Source organism: Salvelinus namaycush, chromosome 2, assembly GCF_016432855.1.
Source record: "Salvelinus namaycush isolate Seneca chromosome 2, SaNama_1.0, whole genome shotgun sequence".
Lineage (NCBI taxonomy): Eukaryota > Metazoa > Chordata > Actinopteri > Salmoniformes > Salmonidae > Salvelinus > Salvelinus namaycush.
Genome location: NC_052308.1, coordinates 34,682,125 through 34,704,853, shown reverse-complemented (window position 1 = coordinate 34,704,853; position 22,729 = coordinate 34,682,125). Strand labels below are relative to the sequence as shown.

General features: G+C 41.2%; 1 protein-coding gene across 2 annotated transcripts; it reads left to right on the top strand.

Moving 5' to 3' along the window:
* Positions 1–11,342: 11,342 nt before the first annotated feature.
* LOC120062000 (cyclin-dependent kinase 4-like) lies at positions 11,343–21,015 on the top strand. Of its 2 annotated transcripts, XM_039011794.1 has the most exons (9): positions 11,343–11,568; positions 13,837–13,905; positions 14,175–14,395; positions 17,442–17,577; positions 17,927–18,094; positions 18,266–18,375; positions 18,864–18,914; positions 19,418–19,553; positions 19,789–21,015. In XM_039011794.1, the coding sequence occupies exons 3-9, from the start codon at positions 14,178–14,180 to the stop codon at positions 19,885–19,887; spliced, it is 918 nt and encodes a 305-aa protein (XP_038867722.1). In that variant the 5' UTR covers positions 11,343–11,568; positions 13,837–13,905; positions 14,175–14,177; the 3' UTR covers positions 19,888–21,015. The 2 variants fall into 2 exon arrangements, with proteins under 2 accessions (XP_038867722.1, XP_038867732.1); XM_039011804.1 differs by lacking the exon at positions 13,837–13,905.
* The last annotated feature ends 1,714 nt before the right edge of the window (positions 21,016–22,729 follow it).

Here is a 22,729-nt window from a genome sequence, read left to right as displayed (position 1 = left end):
CATGAACTAGCCCACATAGGCAAAATGCAGCTGTAGGGTGAAATAGAAGCTATCAATAAAGGGAGTTGGATGAATCAGGCAGTTAGTTTGCATGATTTGGGAGCCAAAAGGGGCTTCGTTAGAATTATTATTATTATTGCCAAGTGCGAGCCTATTTGGTTCAAGTAGCCTTCTCTAGCTATTGGCTATGGTATCAAAACAAAATATCAGAGGTGTCTATAAAAAGTATGGCTGCCGGGCACAAATCTTGGTCAATAGAAATCCAAATATGACAATGTAAATAGATTGTATCTCTCCTTGATACATTTTTCTCTGTTACCAGGTGTAGCCTATGATAGCCAATGCGGAAGTTTTTTAATGGATGGGCAGAGACTGTTTCTTTCGGGAGTCAACGGATGCCAATACAAAACCATCACGATAGCTTTCAATGTGAGTGATTAGCATATCCAAACAGCAATAAGATCGAACGGAACCCCCTCACGTTCATTTTCGACCCAGTCACTCATGGGACAATGCCAAAGCTTGAATTTAACGGGAGCTGTATTTAAGGGGAACCTTTAACATGGTTCTGAGCCAAAATGTGATATTATATCGCAAGACGAGAGCGGAGCAAGATAGAGAGGGGTTCGGAGGAGCTTTGGAGTCTCAGGTATAATATAACATTTTATTAATGCTATGGCATGAGTAATTCCACCGAGTCATTTTGGGGTGCTGCTTTCAGCTGTTTAGTCCATACAAAAAAAGGCCAGTTGGAATTAAAACGAGATGGCAATCATCTCTCTTGTTTGTCCCTCAATGGCATGCTAGCCATCAGATCACCGTGTTTTTCTCTTCCCCTGTTTCCTGACCGTGTTTTTTCTGGCTGATAGAGAATAGACTACGTCCACACTGTTCCCCCTCCACACAAGTCCGAGAGACACTACTATCCAACGTGTTTGCATTTTAAACAGGATCGGACGAGACACCAAAAATGTGTAGAAAAACGCACATCACTTTGCCATTGAATTTCCATGCTGCTTTTTTATTCTTTCTGCAATGATTCCTGCACAACACAAACCAGGAACAACGAAGATGCCAGGGAAGAACCCCCCAGAATAGGCGAACGAAGCAAAACGATTACTTCGCTACGCCAATTAAACTTTGCCATCAAATAACGGGTTCGTTTACTACCAATAACTAATTACACCAGTTCAATTAATAACAATAAGACGCTAATTTACATGGTTGCGCTGAAATACTTGCTTCCGACAGCAGACGTGCCTCCATCGAAATCTGAGAACTGGAGGATCCTGCCATGGAAATGCATGCTAGCCGAATTGAAACACAGATGTGTTTATCTATATTGTTGTTGTCCACTCATTTTCTTATGATTATTCCTTCCTCCGTCTATCGGCAAAGGAAAAAAGCTCCACCGTTTTGCTGCGCGTTGGCAGAAGCCGCTGTCCGAGGTGCTGATTTCCATGTGACGTTGCGGCCACGTGTTAGTCAGAGTATCCCGGGAAATCTAAACAGTGTATGGACAAGGACGGACATTAGTAGTCTGCCACTGCAATAGGGTGTGTCTTCTTTCAAATATCTCTCTCTTGTAACATGTGCCTATGCATCGTTTGTTCAAAGCATTCTCAAACAAGTCTAGGCCTATCACCTAAACGGATACTAGGGTCTTGTTTTACATGGGTGTTGTAATGATGCACATTGCTTCACTGGCCACCCCACCACTGGGGTGTTCTTTCATGAAGTTCAGCCAGGTGGTACTTGATGCCACAAATAAAATGTTTAACATATTTCAAAGAACTCGGCCAAGCAGCATCAGACGACTGAATAGATGAATTATGCCATAACTGGATTAGAGTTTAATCACAGCCAGATGAAAACATTAGTCATAGAGATATGGACGCGAGGGTAAAGCCTTGTGTGTATTATGAGCACTGTCTGGCCCGGCCGGACACCCGCGGAGAGTCACGCTGGGTCGAACTCTCTAGGGGCCGCCACACATGCAGCAGCCTACGGAGCGCTGGATCCACGTGCGCCTCGCATGTACACAGAAGATTTTCACTCAATAATAAATTAGCCGAAAAATAAATATTCTTCGGGATCGGTGTTCCTTCCACGGGATGGTTAAGCTAACGTAGGCTAATGCGATTAGCATGAGGTTGTAAGTAACAAGAACATTTCCCAGGACATAGACATATCTGATATTGGCAGAAAGCTTAAATTCTTGTTAATCTAACTGGACTGTCCAATTTACAGTAGCTATTACAGTGAAAGAATACCATGCTATTGTTTGAGGAGAGGGCACAATTGTGAACATTAAAAGTTATTAATAAACAAATTAGGCACATTTGGGCAGTCTTGATACAACATTTTGAAAATAAATACATTGGTTCATTGGATCAGTCTAAAAGTTTGCACATACACTGCTGCCATCTAGTAGCCAACATCTAAATTTGACCTGGGCTGGAATAATACATTATGGCCTTTCTCTTGCAGTTTAAAGATCATGGTACAAAAAAAAGAACGGTTGATTTTTCTTTCACCAGAATTATTGTGTTATATTCTCCTATATTCCTTTCACATTTCCACAAACGTCAAAGTGTTTCCTTTCAAATGGTACCAATAATATGCATATCCTTGCTTCAGGGCCTGAGCTACAGGCAGTTAGATTTGGGTATGTCATTTTAGGCAAAAATTGAAAAAAAAGGGGCGGATCCTTAAACTAGCCTACGGAAATAGGAAAGAAACAAACAAGTATAAGCTCATTGTTTAAAATAAATAATAATAATAATGCATTGAAAATATGGTCACATGACACATGATTTCCATGATCACATGACATGAAAAACTGTTTATCTCAGCAGCAGATCTGTTTACGGAATCAAACAATTATCCATGAGAGATTTATGTTAGGCCTTTTTGTGTATTTCCTCTTACATTCATACTGAACAAAAATATAAACACAACATGTAAAGTGTTGTTCCCATGTTTTCTGAGGTGAAATAAAAGATCTCAGAAATTTTCCATATGCACAAAAAGCTTATTTCTCTCAAATTTTGTGCACAAATTTGTTTACATCCCTGTTAGTGATCATTTCTCCTTTGCCAAGATAATCCATCCACCTGACAGGTGTGGTGTATCAAGAAGCTGCTTAAACAGCATGATCATTACACAGGTGCACCTGGTGCTAGGGACAATAAAAGGTGACTCTAAAATGTGCAGTTTTTTCACACAACACAATGCCACAATGCCACAATTTGAATGCTGACTGCAGGAATGTCCACCAGAGACCATGTGTAACCATGACAACCCAGGACCTCCACATCCAGCTTCTTCACCTGCAGGATGGTCTGAGATGAGCCACCTGGACAGCTGATGAAACTGTGGGTTTGCATAACCAAATAATTTCTGCACAAACTGTCAGAAACCGTGTCAGGGAAACTCATCTGCGTGTTCATCGTCCTCACCAGCGTCTTGACCTGACTGCAGTTTGGCATTGTAACCGACTATAGTGGGAAAATGCTCACCTTCGATGGCCACAAACTGAATAATTCATCTATTCAGTCGTCTGATGCTGCTTGGCCGAGTTCTTTGAAATATGTTAAACATTTTATTTGTGGCATCAAGTACCACCTGGCTGAACTTCATGAAAGAACACCCCAGTGGTGGGGTGGCCAGTGAAGCAATGTGCATCATTACAACACCCATGTAAGACAAGACCCTAGTATCCGTTTAGGTGATAGGCCTAGACTTGTTTGAGAATGCTTTGAACAAACGATGCATAGGCACATGTTACAAGAGAGAGATATTTGAAAGAAGACACACCCTATTGCAGTGGCAGACTACTAATGTCCGTCCTTGTCCATACACCGTTTAGATTTCCCGGGATACTCTGACTAACACGTGGCCGCAACGTCACATGGAAATCAGCACCTCGGAAATCTGTCCTTTGGTCTGATGAGTCCAAATTTGAGATTTTTGGTTCCAACCGCCGTGTCTTTGTAAGATGCAGAGTAGTTGAATGGATGATCTCCGCATGTGTGGTTCCTACTGTGAAGCATGGAGGAGGTGTGATGGTGTGGGTGTGCTTTGCTGGTGACACTGTCTGTGATTTATTTTAAATTCAAGGCACTCTTAACCAGCATGGCTACCACATCATTCTGCAGCAATACGCCATCCCATCTGGTTTGCACTTAGTCCCACTATAATTTGTTTTTCAACAGGACAATGACCCAAAACACACCTCTAGGCTGTGTAAGGGCTATTTGACCAAGGAGAGTGATGGAGTGCTGCATCAGATGACCTGGCCTCCACAATCACCCGACCTCAACCCAATTGAGATGGTTTGGGATGAGTTGGACCGCAGAGTGAAGGAAAAGCAGCCAACAAGTGCTCAGCACATGTGGGAACTCCTTCAAGACTGTTGGAAAAGCATTCCTCATGAAGCTGTTTGAGAATATGCCAAGAGTGTGCAAAGCTATCATCAAAGCAAAGGGTGGCTACTTTGAAGAATCTAAAATATAACATGTATTTTGATTTGTTTAAAACTTTTTTGGTTACTACATGATTCTATTTGTGTTATTTCATAGTTTTGATGTCTTCTCTATTATTCTACAATATAGAAAATAGTTAAAATAAAGAATAGCCCTTGAATGAGTAGGTGTCCACATTTTTGACTGGTACTGTATAGGCAAAAATTAGCAGTCAGATTGTGCAGCACTGTGAATAGAATTGTAACCAGTACAATTATCTGCTGACATATTAGTACTGAAATTAGATAATTTGTGTGGAGGACAAGAGCCACGAAAGGACAGCGAGGCCCAGATGTATGAAAGAAAAAGAAATTTAGGTCATGGAAAATTGACAACCACTGCTCTATCTGTCTGTACGAGTGTAAAAAAAAAAAACACTGCTAGGCAGGACTGTGTCACATTTCATAAACTATCAATTTAAGAACATGATGTTTGGATACGCTCCATCAGTTCATGCCAACATTGACTACAACATGAATGCACTGACTGTAAGTCGCTATGGATAAGAGCGTCTGCTAAATTACTAAAATGTAAATGTAAAACGTAATGTTCTGTGAAAAGGCCAGCAGGTTGTCCAGGCATGCTAACTCTGAGATTCTGTCAGTCTTAGAGACACTACTACAGCACACAATGTTAGCTAACTAAGAGGGAGATAACTACTGTAGGAGAAAGCAGAAGCAACTTAAGAGAGAAAGATGAGGGAAAGATAGTGTAGCATTCAAAGGTAGAGGGACAAAGAGAGAGGGTGGAAGAGGGCCATGGTTGTGTCACTGAGACATTAGCAATATGTGTCATTGGTTATCTACAGAGGGTTGAGCAGCTTTGTGACCATCAGTCTGAATAATACATCTACAAAAACCCATAAAGACAAAATACATACACACACCAACACACTAAAATACTCATAAAGACACACACACACACACACACACACACTGACACGGTACAAACACAGGTACACAAAAACAGACACTTAGACACTCAAACAAACACACACACACACATACACAGTGACCACCTCCGCTGGCTGAGCACAGTCTGTCTATGCACTCAGCCACATCACCCACACCAAATGCACACAGATTGTGCTGGCAATGCATCTGGTTTAAACTAAGAGAACTCTCTCAGTTCAGCTGTCTAGCTTGTTTACCAGAAATATTACATTCACCAAGACTTGTTTTCCCCTGGTCATTAAGTTCACATCCAATAATAATTTTCCCATTACACTGGGTCCTTACCAAGGTTATTATAGTAAAAGAAAACTGAAACGAAAACGAAAACTAATCATGAAAAAACAATTTAGTAAACTGAAATAAAATAATTAACAAACCCGTTTGAGAAACTAAAACTATACTGAAAGTATTATCTTTGGCTTCAAAATAAAATAAAATAAGAACCATAATAACATTTGTTCAGTTACAGTTTTTTTTTCACATAAAAAATTATGGTTTTCAAGCTTTTGGGGTGGGGGTGTTCAAACTACTGAATCTTGTGGGTACATGCTGCCAGGAGATGGCGCTTTTTCAAATAGGCCTAGTTTGTGCATCGCAATCACAAGCTATCACTAATAACAGGGGGGGAAATCGTCTAGATAGCGAATTTGATTCTTCTTAAGTGTACAGATATACTATCTTAATTTGATCACTCTGTTGTGGCAGGGTATTTTCTTGCTCAGCAGGAAATACAAACTTTAGGCTTCTAAAGTTTGTAATTTCGACTTTAACAATTCAGACTTGATTTGCACTAACGAAAAATGCATAAACCCTTACAAAAATGTACATCAAATATAATACACATAATAATTCCCATTTTCTGTTGCAGCAGGATTATTGTCCTGCTGTGAGAAACTGGTCAATTTAAGACTAAAATTAAATAGCATTGGATTGATGTAAACATGAGCAAAAGAGTTTTCTTCCACCATATTGTTGTTGCACCAGTCTCTGTGCTATTCATTTTAAATCCAAGTCACATTAAGATTGAATTTCAAAATAAAATAAAAAAACGAATAAAAATAAAAACTATAATAACCTTAGTCCTTACAAATCAATAATTAGCCCAACCACTTTGTCATTGGCTTCTGCTTTGAGATATTGCCATCAGAAACAGACAAATAGAGTGGTGGAATAATCTACTATAATAGTGACCGTGACACAAAATAGGATACAAGAGGTCGAGGTTGCTCTTAATAAGGGTGTTTTCCCCACAACCCTGACCTATAAGAGTCTCCTTAAAAGTAGCCATTGCAAGGAAATCTTGGTCCCTCAAACATTGTGGAGATCTTTCTGATCGCTGCTCTAGTGGCCGACAGGCTGCAGGCTGTCTAGCCTCTGATAGCTCTCTGGTGGACAGATGGTCATCCCAACTCAGTAGCTCTACTGCTACCGTTAGTGCACCCAGCCATTCTGAGTGAAATATACCCGGCATTTGCGCCCGCATCATGGGGAGGGTCCTGGCAGAGGGCCCTCTGTACGCACCAGACAGGATGGAGTCCTGCGTTCGTTTGCCTGAGAGCGTCCAACTTCACCATGGTGCTAAAAACTTACTGAGACAAGAGCTCGCCACCTTTCGAATGTAACCATTATAGGTGTTCGGACCCAACTGGGTGATGATGAACTATATAATGGGACCATTCAGAAGCATAGTTAAGTACAAATAGAACAGCACTGAAGGTGCAGGATCCCCATTAGCCGACGCCATTGGCGAAAGCTCGTGTTCCTGGAGTCCGACACATAACAAAAAAAGACATTACAGACAAAAGTACCTTACAATTGACATACAATTGAAACACTAACGTAGACATTACAGACATTATATATTATACACACACGCAGTACAATTCAAAAGTTTGGACAACCCTACTCATTCAAGGGTTCTTCTTTATTTTTCCTATTTTCTACATTGTAGAATAATAGTGAAGACATCAAAACTATGAAATAACACATGGAATCATGTAGTAACCGGAAAAGTGTGAAACAAATCAAAACATGTGTTATATTTTAGATTCTTCAAAGTAGCCACCCTTTGCCTTGATGACAGCTTTGCACACTCTTGGCATTCTCTCAACCAGCTTCACCTGGAATGCTTTTCCAACATTCTTGAAGGAATTCTCACGTATGCTGAGCACGTGTTGGCTGCTTTTCCTTCACTCTGCGGTCCAACTCATGCCAAACCATTTCAAATGGGTTGAGGTCAGGTGATTGTGGAGGCCAGATCATCTGATGCAGCACTCCATCACTCTCCTTCTTGGTCAAATAGCCCTTACACATCCTGGAGGTGTGTTTTGGGTCATTGTCCTGTTGAAAAACAAATTATAGTTCCACTAAGCACAAACCAGATGGGATGGCATATTGCTGCAGTAGCCATGCCGGTTAAGTGTGCCTTGATGTGTCTGTTACTCAAACTCTGCGACGCATTTATTTGGGCTGCAATCTGATATGCAATTAACAATTTTTTTTAACCTTTATTTAACTAGGCAGTCACTTAAGAACAAATTCTTATTTACAATGACGACCTAGGAACAGTGGGTTAACTGCCTTCTTCTGGGGCAGAACGACAGATTTTTACCTTGTCAGCTTGGGGATTAGATCTAGCAACCTTTCGGTTACTGGCCCAACGCTCTAACCACTAGGCTACCTGCTGCCCCAAACTCAACTCTAATGAATTTATCCTATGCAGCAGATGTCACGCCCTGAACATAGTAAGCTGTTTTTTCTCTGTGTTGGTTGGGGCGTGATGATGACTTGGGTGGGTTATCTATGGTGGCCTGATATGGTTCCCAATCAGAGGCAGCTGTTTATCGTTGTCTCTGATTGGGGATCATATTTAGGCAGCCATTTCCCTTTTGTGTTTGTGGGATCATGTCTATGTTTAGTTGCCTGTCTGCACTATTTGTATAGCTTCCCGTTTCGTTTGTTGATTTTGTAATGTGTTTCATTCATTAAAAGAGAATGTACGCATACCACACTGCGCCTTGGTCACACTCATACGACGATCATGACAGCAGAGGTAACTCTGGGTCTTCCTTTCCTGTGGCGGTCCTCTTGAGAGCCAGTTTCATCATAGCGCTTGATGGTTTTTGCGACTGCATTTGAAGAAACTTTCAAAGTTCTTGAAATGTTACATATTGACTGACCTTCATGTCTTAAAGTAATGATGAACTGTCATTTCTCTTTGCTGATTTGAGCTGTTCTTGCCATAATATGGACTTGGTCTTTTACCAAATAGAGCTATCTTCTGTATACCTCCCTACCTTGTCACAACACAACTGATTAGCTCAAACGCATTAAGAAGGAAAGAAATTCCACAGATTAACTTAACAAGGCACACCTGTTAATTTAAATGCATTCCTGGTGACGCATGATGCAGTTGAGCATGCCAAGAGTGTGCAAAGCTGTCATCAAGGCAAAGGGTGGCTACTTCGAAGAATCTTTAAAAATAAATCTTTATTTGAAGCCCATAACCATGTGTATGAGGTGTATACTTTTGTTTCAAAGTAGATTTGTTTAAGACTACCAAGAAACACTCTGTGTGACCCTGATTTAGCCCACTGCAGTTAAAGGTTAATGGAGAAGCATACTGTACCTCCCTGCATCTTTGTCTACAGTATCACCAAAACTTCCAGCGCTGAATGAATGGCTTTAGGGGGGAGCTATTATAACTGATCAACTTCCCTGATGCTTTACTATTGGATAATCTGAGAAAATAAGTCCTTTTTATGAGTAAAAAGGAGGTGGATGAGAAGACTATGAATAACATATTGGGTGTGGTCCTTTCAGATGTCAATGTTATCAAAATAAAGAGAATAACTTAACACTAACTGTCAATCAGGCCTATTGATGACATCAACTACCTATAAACTGTTAGGGAAAGGGAATATCTAGTCAGTTGTACAACTGAATGCATTCAACCGAGCAGTTGTTGTGGGAGTTAATTGCCTTGCTCAAGGGCAGAACGGCAGATTTTTCCACCTTGCTGCCTTGGGGATTCCAACAAGCAACTTTACGGTTACTGTCCAAACACTCTAACCGCTGTAACTAATCCATGGAAAATTGAATTAATTAATTAAAAGTTAAAGGAGAAGGACAGGCTACAATGACCAAGAGTCAACAGGTAGGCTGCTACTTAATATTCTGAATGGAGTTATGTGTAACTGTAGGATGAGAAAGCGCATGTACTGTAACCTCAATTAGCCTAGCTAGCTAACGTTAGCTAGTTCAACTATCTTCTCCCGGTTTGATGAAGTCAAGACAGGTACTACATAATCATATTTGATGATAAATAACCTAGCTATGGCAGCTATTAGTCTACTATTGCTCGAGTTGGCTTAGTTGGTTGGTGTCTCTCTAATCTCCCTCCCTGCTCACCCTGTCACTACCTCATAGTACGGCCACTCCCCTGGCTGCTAGAGCGGCACCTCTATCCCTCCTCTCATACTTTATCAGTTCCCGGTTAAAAGTAGGTATAAAAATGCCTTTTCTTTTGCTTCCCTCACTTGCTTACCTCACTCTTCGGGTCCGTTCGGAACAGGTCTCTCTATTTAAAAAAATATATATATATGCATATCGGGTCCAGGTTGGAAAGCCCATGGTCCATTTCGGAAAGGGTTCAACTTTTTGGACCCTGGAATACCTTTAGTTTGAAGTAGTCATCTCAATTGAACAAAAAAGTAATCTGTGACTCTGACATTGGTTGTTGTCCTGTCCAACTACATTGCAGATGCCTGCCAGATATCACAACGCTTGGATATGTGTTTAACTCTCAGCTAAACCCATCATATGATATTGCAATCTGATGCCGACTGCACAGTCGATGATGTGGCACGCAACCATTGGTTGATGCAATGCAACTTCTAGTGGTGCTTTCAAAACAACTCTGAAACCCCAAAGCCTCCCTATTTCAAATGTTCGTGAATCTTTTACGTAGAGCTTCCTATTGGTTGATTCTGATACTTTCCAAGTGGGAAACTTGGAGCTCATCTTTCTATAACAAGTTTCCATGTTGGAAATTTGAGTTTCCGAGTTGTCTTGAACGCAGCATAGTGGGGCAGGAACATGACCATTGACTTCAGTGGCAGATGGGTAAAGAATGTGATTATTTGTATGGACTGGACAATTATGCATTGAAAGATTTTCACTAAAAACATCTTACCGTACCATTATAGCCTAGCCTAGTATATAAAAATATTCCCAAGTCTGGTCATTTCAGGTTTATTTTTTTATATGATGATTAACTTTATTGCTAAAGGCCCAGGGCATGATTTATATCCCTATACTATGAATTGTGTTTCTGTTAATACGGTATAGTATTAATTTAACTAAACGTCAAATTACTAATTCTGAATACTTAATTTGGAATGCAGGGCTGGTGTATGAGCCTAGCAACAGCAGTTCCCCGCCAATCGCAGCGTGAGAAAAAGCTGGGAGGGGTTTGGTGCACGGTCCTCATTCACCGAGCCAAGGAGCTCTGCGCGCGCCCGGGGCGAAGGAGTCACACCCTCTTCTTCAATGTATATAATATACGTTGTCTTTGGAGGAAATAAACCACATTTTTAGTCTTACATGAGGAAAAATACTAAGAATTAGCACATCATATAATTCAATACTTTTAAAATACCCACTTATTGCCTCTCTCTGCACTGTGCACTTACTCATTCATAATGTTTATGAACACTTGAACATGTAATTGGCAGATGTATCATTCTACAGAGTGTAATGTACTACTGGATGGCCACCTAAATAAAAAACATGCTGCAAAGTTGTCATGATTTTTAAGAGGGTATATGGATATTTGGCCCCGCCTTGCATGGCTACAGGAAGCGCCTCCACTTTACCAGAGTGTTTAGAAAAAAGAAGTAAGGCCGAAGTTAAATCGAATGATTTGATCGAAGACATCCGCAACAGTTTCTGCCAGTTTGGTGTAAAATCTGTGTGACCTACCTCGAATGTGGTTTGATAAGAAGAACCAAGTGAAAAACATGATTTCGTTCATGCACTAAATGTAGCAGTATAGCCTGCTAACGTTAAATAAAACGTGAAGACACGTGGTAAGTAGCCTATTACATACAATTTAGTTAAAATTATGTTCACATCTTGTAAAATACTTCTTAAACAAATGTCGCTTGTTGCAATGTATACCTGCTAGTTTGGGGCACTGTTTACATAAAGTCATAATCACCCAAGTTCTACACAACTTGTTGCATGAATTTGCTATTGCCGCTAAAAACATGCTTTGCTATGCCAAAAAATAAATATAGAACCATGTTTTAACATATACGACTTTTTGCCACGTCAGATGTTAAACTGCGTTTGAAAAGTGTTGTGGCCTGTTCTCTGTGTTGTCTGAGAATAGAACTATGGAGGAACACCACGTGTCGAGGGGGTGCTTTCGTTTTCATGCTTTATGCCACGAGCTCTGTCCAATATTTTGATAGCATTAGCTAATTTTGCTTGCTTAGAAGTTTATTTGATGAGAAAATACTAGGACAACTACATATAATTAAATTGTTTATTGGAGGTATGTAGATTAAACAATGAAAGTTGTCCTACCTTTTTTTCTTGGGTAGAATTTATAGGACCACATCAGTAAATAAATCAGAACAAATTTCAGATGGTCTTTGATGTAGCATTGCATATGCCCCATCATGGCCTATTGATAGTGTACACCAGTGAACCATGTGACTGACCACCTTTAAATAAAATCTAATTTTATTGGTCACATACACATGGTTAGCAGATGTTATTGAGAGTGTAGCGAAATGCTTGTGCTTCTAGTGCAACAATATCAACAAGTAATCTAACAAGTCAACAACAAATACCTAATACACCCAAATCTAAGTAATGGAATAATAATAAATATATGGATGAGCAATGTCAGAGCAGCATAGGCGATGATGCAATAGATAGTATAGAATACAGTATATACATATGAGATGAGTAATGGAAGATATGATAAACATTATTAAAGTGACTAGTGTTCCATTTATTAAAGTGGCCAATGATTTCAAGTCTGTATGTAGGCAGCAGCCTCTGTGCTAATGATGGCTGTTTAACAGTCTGATGGCCTTGAGCTAGCTGTTTTCAGTCTCTCGGTCCCAGCTTTGATGCACTTGTACTGACCTCACCTTCTGGATGGTAGCGGGGTGAACAGGCAGTGGCTCGGGCGATTGTTGTCCTTGATGATCTTTTTGGCCTTCCTGTGACATCGGGTGCTGTAGGTGTCCAGGGGGGCAGGTAGTTTGTCCCCGGTGATGCGTTGTGCAGACCACACCACCATCTGGAGAGCCCTGCGGTTGTGGGTGGTGCAGTTGCCGTACCAGGTGGTGATACAGCCCGACAGGATGCTCTCAATTGTGCATCTGTAAAAGTTTGTGAGGGTTTTAGGTGACAAGCCAAATTTCTTCAGCCTCCTGGGGTTGAAGAGGCACTGTTACGCCATCTTCACCACACTGTCTGTGTGGGTGGACCATTTCAGTTTGTCAGTGATATGTACGCCGAGGAACTTAACTTTCCACCTTCTCCACTGCTGTCCCGTCGATGAGGATAGGGGGGGTGCTCCCTCTGCTGTTTCTTGAAGTCCATGATCATCTCCTTTGTTTTGTTGATGTCGAGTGAGAGGTTATTTTCCTGACACCACATTCCGAGAGCCCTCACCTCCTCCCTGTAGGCTGTCTCGTCGTTGTTGGTAATCAAGCCTACTACTGTTGTTGTCTGCGAACTTGATGATTGAGTTGGAGGCGTGCATGGCCACAGTCATGTGTGAACAGTGAGCACAGGAGGGGGCTAAGCACGCACCTATTGTGTACTTGCTGGCTCTAGGAGGAGCTAAGGATGGCAATTTGGTAAAAGCATTTATGGCTTGTTTCCAGGACCCAGATTAAGACTAATCCTGGATTCAAGCCTAGTCTTCCTTACTCATTCTCAGTGGAGAATCTGTATTAAATTAGCCTTTTAGTCCAGGATTGGGCTTAATCTCTGTCTGAGAAACCAACCTCCGTTTTGCTCCATTCAGTGGAACTACCACTGTTTGTACCCTTAGATAACATAATGTATATGGCATACACCCTGTCAATATAACATTGGCCACATTATTACCCATATATCATTAGTTATAAGGAGACTTAGGCTACTCTTCCTGCATTTAGCCTACTTCCTTCCTTGTTTACATACTTTGTACAGTATGCAGACTGATCACAACTTCATTTCTGCATGGAATTCTGTATGGAATACAAAGCGCCATGGTGCTGGCATCATTCTGTCTCATGTCTAATGTCTCCGAGTCATTCTCTCTCCCCCTCTCCGATTTATGTCTGCAGGGAGCCTGTGCTGTGTGGTTGACCACTGGAATGTCTTGTTGACTGAAATCTTGTCTCATTGAATATCAGGTCAGATTCCAACCCCATTCAGTCACACACACACGCGCACTTTCCGACAGCCTCTTCCGCTCTGGAATGCAGAGGTGACCCCAGCTAATGAGGTCTAGTGCACAAGAAGGTGAAAGATTGTAGGAGGGGGCTGGATCTAAGACAGGTGGACCTCCATTTTGGAGAGCACGGTGACAGAGAGGGGATTGGAGGGGACAGTGTCTTACTGTGGAAGGAAAATGTAGTCATATGTACCTATTTTTCTGTCTGCCTGCCTGTCTGTCAACCAGACCATGGCCCAGGGCAGTGGAGTCCAGTACGAGCCAGTGGCAGAGATTGGAGGGGGTGCGTACGGAACGGTGTACAAGGCTCGGGACCTGGAGAGTGGCCAGTTTGTTGCCCTGAAGAGTGTTCGCGTCCAGACGGACCAAGATGGCCTCCCTATATCCACGGTCCGAGAAGTGGCCCTGCTGAAGAGACTGGAGCAGTTTGATCATCCCAACGTGGTCAAGTAAGAACATATTTATGAATTTTTTTGTACTATTTTTTATAAACGATACAAACATCAACTACATCATGCCTACACAGACCCACTAGCACACACACCCATCTCCAGCGCCCGCATCACTTTCCGCCACATGGCCTGAAACTGCACCATTTTGTTTCTCTCCGTAGCCCACACATTTTCAGTATTTAAATAATAAATCATTCGATTTTTCCATTGTGTTAATGATGGCAGATTGATTGATTTCCAAGTTTTTAGTATATGTTTTTTCAAGATGAGTGATGAGAAGAGAATCGTCCAACCCATCGGGTATCTCACTACACCCCCATATGCCATGTCTTGAAATATGCAGACAGACGGATTAAAAGTAAGTTTACATTGTAATACTGCTGACAACAAACTTTCTAGCTCTGCCCACAGCTTCCGGACTTTATAGCATTCCCAGAAAGCATGGATTATTGAGTCATTATTAGTTTTAAACTTAAGACATGACTCTGCCGTTGTTGTAGAATTTGTTAATTTTGTCTCTTGTATAATAAATTCTATACATTAGTTTATACTGAATTAAGCGCACATTTTCGTTAACTGTGATTGTTAGTTATGCTCCAACCTTCCCTCCATCTTGTGCCAACATCAGTTCTTAAGTCTTGGTTCCAATAGTAAATTTGTTTTCTAAGAGATTGTCAGTTGGATATGCTCTCTGCAAGGGAAGATATACAAAACATATCATATGAACATCCTTTTCCTGACTCAAATAAGATTCCCTCAAGGTTGCTCTGATGTCCAAAAGGAGAAAAAAATGGTGATATGTAACTTTGTTAAAGGAGCATGTATTTGAAATGATCTACGTTGATCAGTCCAAAATTACTTTTTAATTCTGTCATGGAAATTTCCTGTTACCAAGTCATTTACAGTTTCTATGACTTTAGTTTTCCATGTGGCCCGTTTTTATCGGTGAATTTTGAAAAGCTATCCAAGGATTGTTCCATAAGGTTGTGGTTTTAGGGAGTGATATTTTCTTCCATATTGTTATAGTAGTGTTCTTAACTATGAAGTTGTTAATGTTCTTAGCTATATCTTTTGAAAATAGACACGTAAAAAGATTCTGGGGATGAGTGTGCGCATCTTCAATATGTCCCCATTGTTCCTCTTTAGTGCATTTAACTATATGTCACAAGTAAACAGGTTGGGTTGTCTGTTCATACAATTCCAAGTCTAGAAGGTTAAAACCACCCTCAGACTTAAGAAGATGTAAAACTTTGCTTTTTATTCTATGAATTTTATTTGCCCGTATAAAGTCTTATGACCAAGTGTACTTTTTTTTTTTAAGAATGTCTTCAGTGGGTAGTTGGTATTGCTGAAAATGCATACAAAAACTTTGCAATCATGCCATTCTAAAGAGGTTTGAAGAACACATTTAATCATTGAACCTTTATTTATAGTGATAGTACGTAGATTGTCAGATGTTCTCCAGCCAGGAAAGAGGTCTAGTTTTGAGATTAGTTCACGTCCCACGCCATCTTTTGTGTAGATCTAGGATTAACTGTCAAAACCGCACAGTCTCACTGTCAACCATAAAATTGTAGTGGTAAAAAGGGAACATATGGAATAACGTAAGCTACACACGCATACATGTTCATTGTTTCTACTTCACACATAATAGCACCTTTTGAAATGCGTAAACATGCACAAACACGAACAAACACAGTCAAACGCTTTCATTGACACATTGTGTTGTTTTTGTTGCGACTTGTAGCCTGTGACTTTAGTTTTGACCTGATCACCTGTATCTTGTGAAACCCTACGCCCACATAGCATAAGAACTTTGGAATGCCTAAAAACTGACTGGTATGTCTATGATAAGCAGGTTCTATAAAGGTTATTAGCTAGTGACTGGCTCACCATGGCATGCCTCGCCTCTCATTCAAATGATGGTGATTGACCATGAGCTTGTCTGTTTGACTGTGTATTAAGAGATCCCACACATCAGTGTTTCCCCTATATTAATTTTTCAGTGTTGTGGACGAGCACTAATTTAAAAGTTGGGGATGTGCAAGATTCATCAACTCAAACTGTCCTTTGAAGTGGAGCACCCTCACTGGATTGTGTGGAACGAGCACGTCTGTCAGATAAGAGGGGGCAAGGCCATGCAGTGCTTTAAATGTTAAGAGTAAGATCTTAAAATCAAACCAATACTTTCCAGGCAGCAAGTGTAGGGCTGATAAAACAGGAGTGATGTGCTCGTGCCTTCTAGTGTTGGTTAAAATGCGAGCTGCAGTGTTCTGTGCAAGTTGTAGGCTTTTAATAGTGTAGTCTGAGCAACTGGAGATTAAACAAATTCATGGACCAATTTCTTTGCATCTGTTTGAGAGATGAAATGTTCCTGAGATGGAAGGATGCTGTTTTGGATATGCTTTTTATGTAGTGGTCAAAAGTGAGGCCGGGGTCAAAGGTGACACCTAAGATTTTTAACAACCATGTTTGGTGTAATGAGGCAACCATCAATGTTGAGGGTGAGGTCTGACACTGAGTTTATTGTGGCCAAGTGCCATAATTTCAGTCTTGCAAGAAGTTGGATGTTTTATAATTAGAAACTTTATTGTCCACGTAATGTGGAAATTTGTGTTTGGCTTCACCACATAAAAACAGACATTAAATGCCATCATGAGCACATCCATTCTCGAGATCATTAAATATAATGTACAAAAACGCTACAGTGCCAGTGCACTATAACTGTATTTAACGTCTGTGATGCACACCTCAAGGCGGGCTGACTTTAAAGTATCGTCTGGTTTAAAATATAAATACAATTGTGTGTCATCAGCATAGCAATGAAAGTGCATGTCATTACCAAGGGGTAGTATGTATAAAGAGAGAAAAAAGAGGTCCAAGCACAGAACCTTGAGGAATTCTAAATTCAACCATAGAACGTTCAGATTATCACAAACACTCTGTGTACACTGGGCTCATGGACGTGTCTGTGTGTGATGTTTGACTGTATGTGTACGCTAGGCTCATTGTGTGTGTGTGTGTGTGTGTGTTTGTACATCAGGCTCATGGACGTGTGTGCCACCCTGAGGACAGATCAGGAGACTAAAGTCACCCTGGTATTTGAACACGTGGACCAGGACCTGAAGACCTACCTAGAGAAGGCCCCCGCCCCAGGACTGCCCCCCAGCCACATCAGAGTAAGAAGCCCCCTCAGGTCCCTGTAAACCATGTTAAATAAACATAGTTGGTCCCTGTAAACCATGTTAAATAAACATAGTTGGTCCCTGTAAACCATGTTAAATAAACATAGTTGGTCCCTGTAAACCATGTTAAATAAACATAGTAGGTCCCTGTAAACCATGTTAAAAGGAAGGTACATCCAAAACAAACTTTTAAATGATCTTACCTTGGCTGTTGTCACTTGACTGGCCCCTGCCCTTCAGTGTTTGGCAGGTCTACAGGTTGCCCTCTATCTGGCTGGATATGTTGGACCATTGTGTGGACCGAGCCTGGTACACATGTTAAATGTGTCCCCCTGTGTGTTAGGACCTGATGCGTCAATTGCTGTGTGGCCTGTCATTCCTACACTCGAACCGTGTGGTGCACCGGGACCTGAAGCCAGAGAACATCCTGGTCACCAGCCGTGGTCAGGTTAAGCTGGCCGACTTTGGACTGGCCAGGATCTACAGTTGCCACATGGCCCTTACCCCTGTGGTAGGAACACAGACATACACACTGGTTGAGAATGGAAATGGTCTCTATGTGCATTCACCATAATGCTTACTTATGCTTTACAGTTGGCATAAATATTCATATACATCCATACCTCTCTCCTACTCTCAACTGCCCCTCCATTGACGTCTCTCTCCTCCATGTCTGCCCTAGGTGGTGACTCTGTGGTACAGGCCTCCTGAGGTCCTGCTCCAGTCCACCTACGCCACGCCGGTGGACATCTGGAGCACGGGCTGCATCTTTGCTGAGATGTTCCGACGCAAGTGAGTGGTCAGGGCCAGAGAAGGCTTATTTGACATACTGGGACATTTATTTTTAAATTTTCTCTTTGTGTAATATAAATTATGTGTATGTATGTTAATCTGATATTCTAAAAGATGCCCACTGGATTAATAGATTATATCCCACCCAGCAAGTTACCACATTGGAAACTAAGCAAGAAAAACCTCTCATTTCTATGATTATGGTCCCACCAGGTGGTCAAATCGAAGTATAGCAGTCTACTGCTGGGGCACTCCAATTAACTAGGACTCAGGGATTCTTATCATTATGGCTCCACGCTAACGGCCAGGCCACACCAGTGTACACAGGGGAGGGTAAGCCCTGGCCCTGTAATCTCCCACAGACATGGCCGTAGGTCAGCACAGTAAAATAAGACTATATGGGGTCAGAGAGACAGACAGTAATGCTTGTCACAGTAGGGGAAGTTGGCCAACAACACATTAACCCAAATCCAAACTTTCTCATGTAGACCGTTGTTCTCTGGAGACTCTGAAATGGACCAACTGGGAAAGATATTCAAGTGAGTATGGGCAGAAATGTCCACCTGTGTATCCCAAATGGCACCCTATTCCCTATATTTTTACATTACATTTTAGTCATTTAGCAGACGCTCTTATCCAGAGCGACTTACAGTAGAGTGCATACATTTTATTACATTTTACATACTGAGACAAGGATATCCCTACCGGCCAAACCCTCCCTAACCCAGACGACGCTATGCCAATTGTGCGTCGCCCCACGGACCTCCCGGTTGCGGCCGGCTGCGACAGAGCCTGGGCGCGAACCCAGAGACTCTGGTGGCGCAGCTAGCACTGCGATGCAGTGCCCTAGACCACTGCGCCACCCGGGAGGTCTTATATATATATATATATATATATATAGTGTACTACTTTTGACCAGGGCCTATCGGGTGCATTTCGGGACTTAGTCCTTGCCACTTTGGATCAGTCTAACTTCTGTTAATTCTTTCTGAAACACTTGTCTGACTGGTTGGCTTGTTCCTTCCTGTCTGCCATTCCACAGTGTGATTGGCCTGCCACCCATGGAGGAGTGGCCTGCTGATGTCACCCTCTCACGACACAACTTCAGTCCTATCAGCCCCCGCCCAATCACAGACTACGTTCCTGAGATCAATGAGCAGGGGGCAGAGCTGCTTTTGGTGAAACTTTTGGTTTTCTAACCAGCTGTGGGGTGTATTCTGTTTGGTCAAAAATAACTTTTTGGGAGCGTTGAAATGCTAAATGGTAAAATTGTATATGTGAATCCTGGCTAAAAGTGTATTTATTTACCCAGACCAACAGCTGTAAAAGCTATGATAAAGATAGGACAAACCCTACTTTTAATTGCTACTTGAGTCACATTTGTAAACCTAGCCGTTCTGTTTGTTCCCACAGAAAATGCTAACCTTTGACCCTCTAAGAAGAATCTCTGCCCTAAACGCTCAAGAACATCCTTACTTCCAGGAGGATGAGGAGGAAGTGACAAATGGTTGAAATGCAGTGAATGACGTCGAAGGATGGGACCGTGAGGAATGGTAACCCTGACTCCATTTTGGTGTATATTGTCATTCAGTGCATTTCAGGCCAGATCCCTGTTGTGGTTCCTTTAAAAAAAATGTTACTACAGAAGCCAGTTGCACCCCTTGAGAATGTATAGGAGTAGAGAAGTGGAGTTCAAGGACCAATACGGATATGAACCTGAAGAAGGATTGACTCCCCTCGCATTCCTCAAATGAATTCCCCAGCCTGGTCTCATAGACTAGACGTAACATAATAAACTTTAAAAATGAGACACTCAAATTAGTATGATATATTACGTTTGGTATGGTTACATAAGACCGGTGGTTATTTAAAATCTCGTCATTGACAACTTTTGAGCTGATTAGCAACTTTTCAACTCCTTTGCATGTTAGCTAACCTTTCCACCTACCATTCTCCAACTCCTAAACTTAACCCTAACCCCTAGCCGAGCTAACATTAGCCACCTAGATAGAATTCCTAACATATCATACATTTAGCCAATTCCTAACATTTCATTTGAAGTCCAGAAATGAATTCATACCATACGAAACGTGACTCATATTAAATGGAGTGTCTCAGTTTTACGTACAGAATAATACGAAATGCTCTGAGACCAGGTTGTGCGCACACACACACAACATGGAATAACTGTCCTCCTGTGTGGTTATTTTAATATTATAGTTTAAAGATCCAATGCATACATTTTTATTACAATATCAAATATTTTCTGTTTAACAATTGAAGTACCTTGCTGTGATATTTTTCTACCAAAATAGCTTCTTAGCAAAGAGCAATTTTTTTAAGCGAGAATTTTGCTAGGACTGTCATTAGTGTGAGTGGGGATGGGAAAACTGAAAAGTAGCTGTTATTGGCAGAGAGATTTGGAACATTTTCTTATTGGTCTATTAACTAATTTACCACCTGGTGATGTCACCAAGTAGGCCAAAATTCCATTCCACCAAAAAAGGCTGACATTTCAGGCTCTTACTTTCACAGCTCTTTCACTAAAAGGGCATTATTATTTTCACACTTTCACAGTATTATTCCAACCTCTGTGTGGAAATATATATATATATATATATACACACACACACACACACAGTGGCAAGGAAAAGTATGTCGAACCCTTTGGAAATACCTGGACTTCTGCATAAATTGGTCTTAAAATTTGATCTGATCTTCATGTAGGTCACAACAATAGACAAACAGTCTGCTTAAACTAATAACACACAATTATACGTTTTCATGTCTTTATTGAACATACCGTGTAAACATTCACAGTGTAGGGTGGGAAAAGTATGTGAACCCTTGGATTTAATAACTGGTTGACCCTCCTTTGGCAGCAATAACCTCAACCAAACGTTTTCTGTATTTGCGGATCAGACCTGCACAACGGTCAGGAAGAATTTTGGACCATTCCTCTTTACAAAACTGTTTCAGTTCAGCAATATTCTTGGGATGTCTCAATCAGGTTGAGGTCAGGACTATTTTCTTCTGTTGAAGCAATTCTGTTGTTGATTTACTTCTGTTTTGGGTCGTTATCCTGTTGCATCACCCAACTTCTGTTGAGCTTCAATTGGTGGACAGATAGCCTAACGTTATTCCTGCAAAATGTCTTGATAAACTTGGGAATTCATTTTTCCATCGACGATAGCAAGCTGTCCAGGGCCTGAGGAAGCAAAGCAGCCCCAAACCATGATGCTCCCTGCACCATACTTTACAGTTGGGATAAGGTTTTGATGTTGGTGTGCTGTGCCTTTTTCTCCACACAGTGTTGTGTGTTCCTTCCAAACAACTCAACTGTAGTTTAATCTGTCCACAGAATATTTTGCCAAAAGCGCTGTGGAACATCCAGGTGCACTTTTGCAAAATTCAGACGTGCAGCAATGTTGTTTTTTTGGACAGCAGTGGCTTCTTCCGTGGTGTCCTCCCATGAACACCATTCTTGTTTAGTGTTTTATGTATCGTAGACTTGTCAGATGTTAGCATGTTCCAGAGATTTCTGTAAGTTCAGCTGACACTAAGATTCTTCTTAACCTCATTGAGCATTATGCGCTGTGCTCTTGCAGTCATCTTTGCAGGATGTCCACTCTTAGGGAGAGTAGCAACAGTGCTGAACTTTCTCCATTTATAGACAATTTGTCTTACCGTGGACTGATGAACATCAAGGCTTTTAGAGATACTTTTGTAACCCTCCAGCTTTATCGAAGTCAACCATTCTTAATCTTAGGTCTTCTGAGATCTCTTTTGTTTGAGGCATGGTTCACATTAGGCAATGCTTCTTGTGAATAGCAAACTCAAATTTTGTGAGTGTTTTTATAGTGCAAGGCAGCTCTAACCAACATCTCCAATCTCGTCTCATTGATTGGACTCCAGGTTAGTGGACTCCAATGAGCTTTTGGAGAAGTCATTAGCCTAGGGGTTCACATACTTTTTCCAACCTACACTGAATGTTTACATTATGTATTCAATATAGACAAGAAAAATACAATAATTTGTTATTAATTTAAGCACACTATTTTTCTCTGTTGTGACTTAGATGAAGATCAGATCAAATTTGATGACCAATTTATATAGAAAGCCTGGTAATTCCAAAGGGTTCACACACTTTTTCTTGACAGTGTGTGTGTGTGTGTGTGTGTGTGTGTATACACACAACACTGGAAAATCACTGACTGTACTGGGCCTTAAAAAAATAAAAAGTGCACATGGAAGGACACACTAGCTAAGTGGCATTTGTTGAACATGTTTACGGGCCAAATAATGTGTTGTTCTGTACTAAGTATCCCTCCCTTTCATTCCAAGAACACCTTGC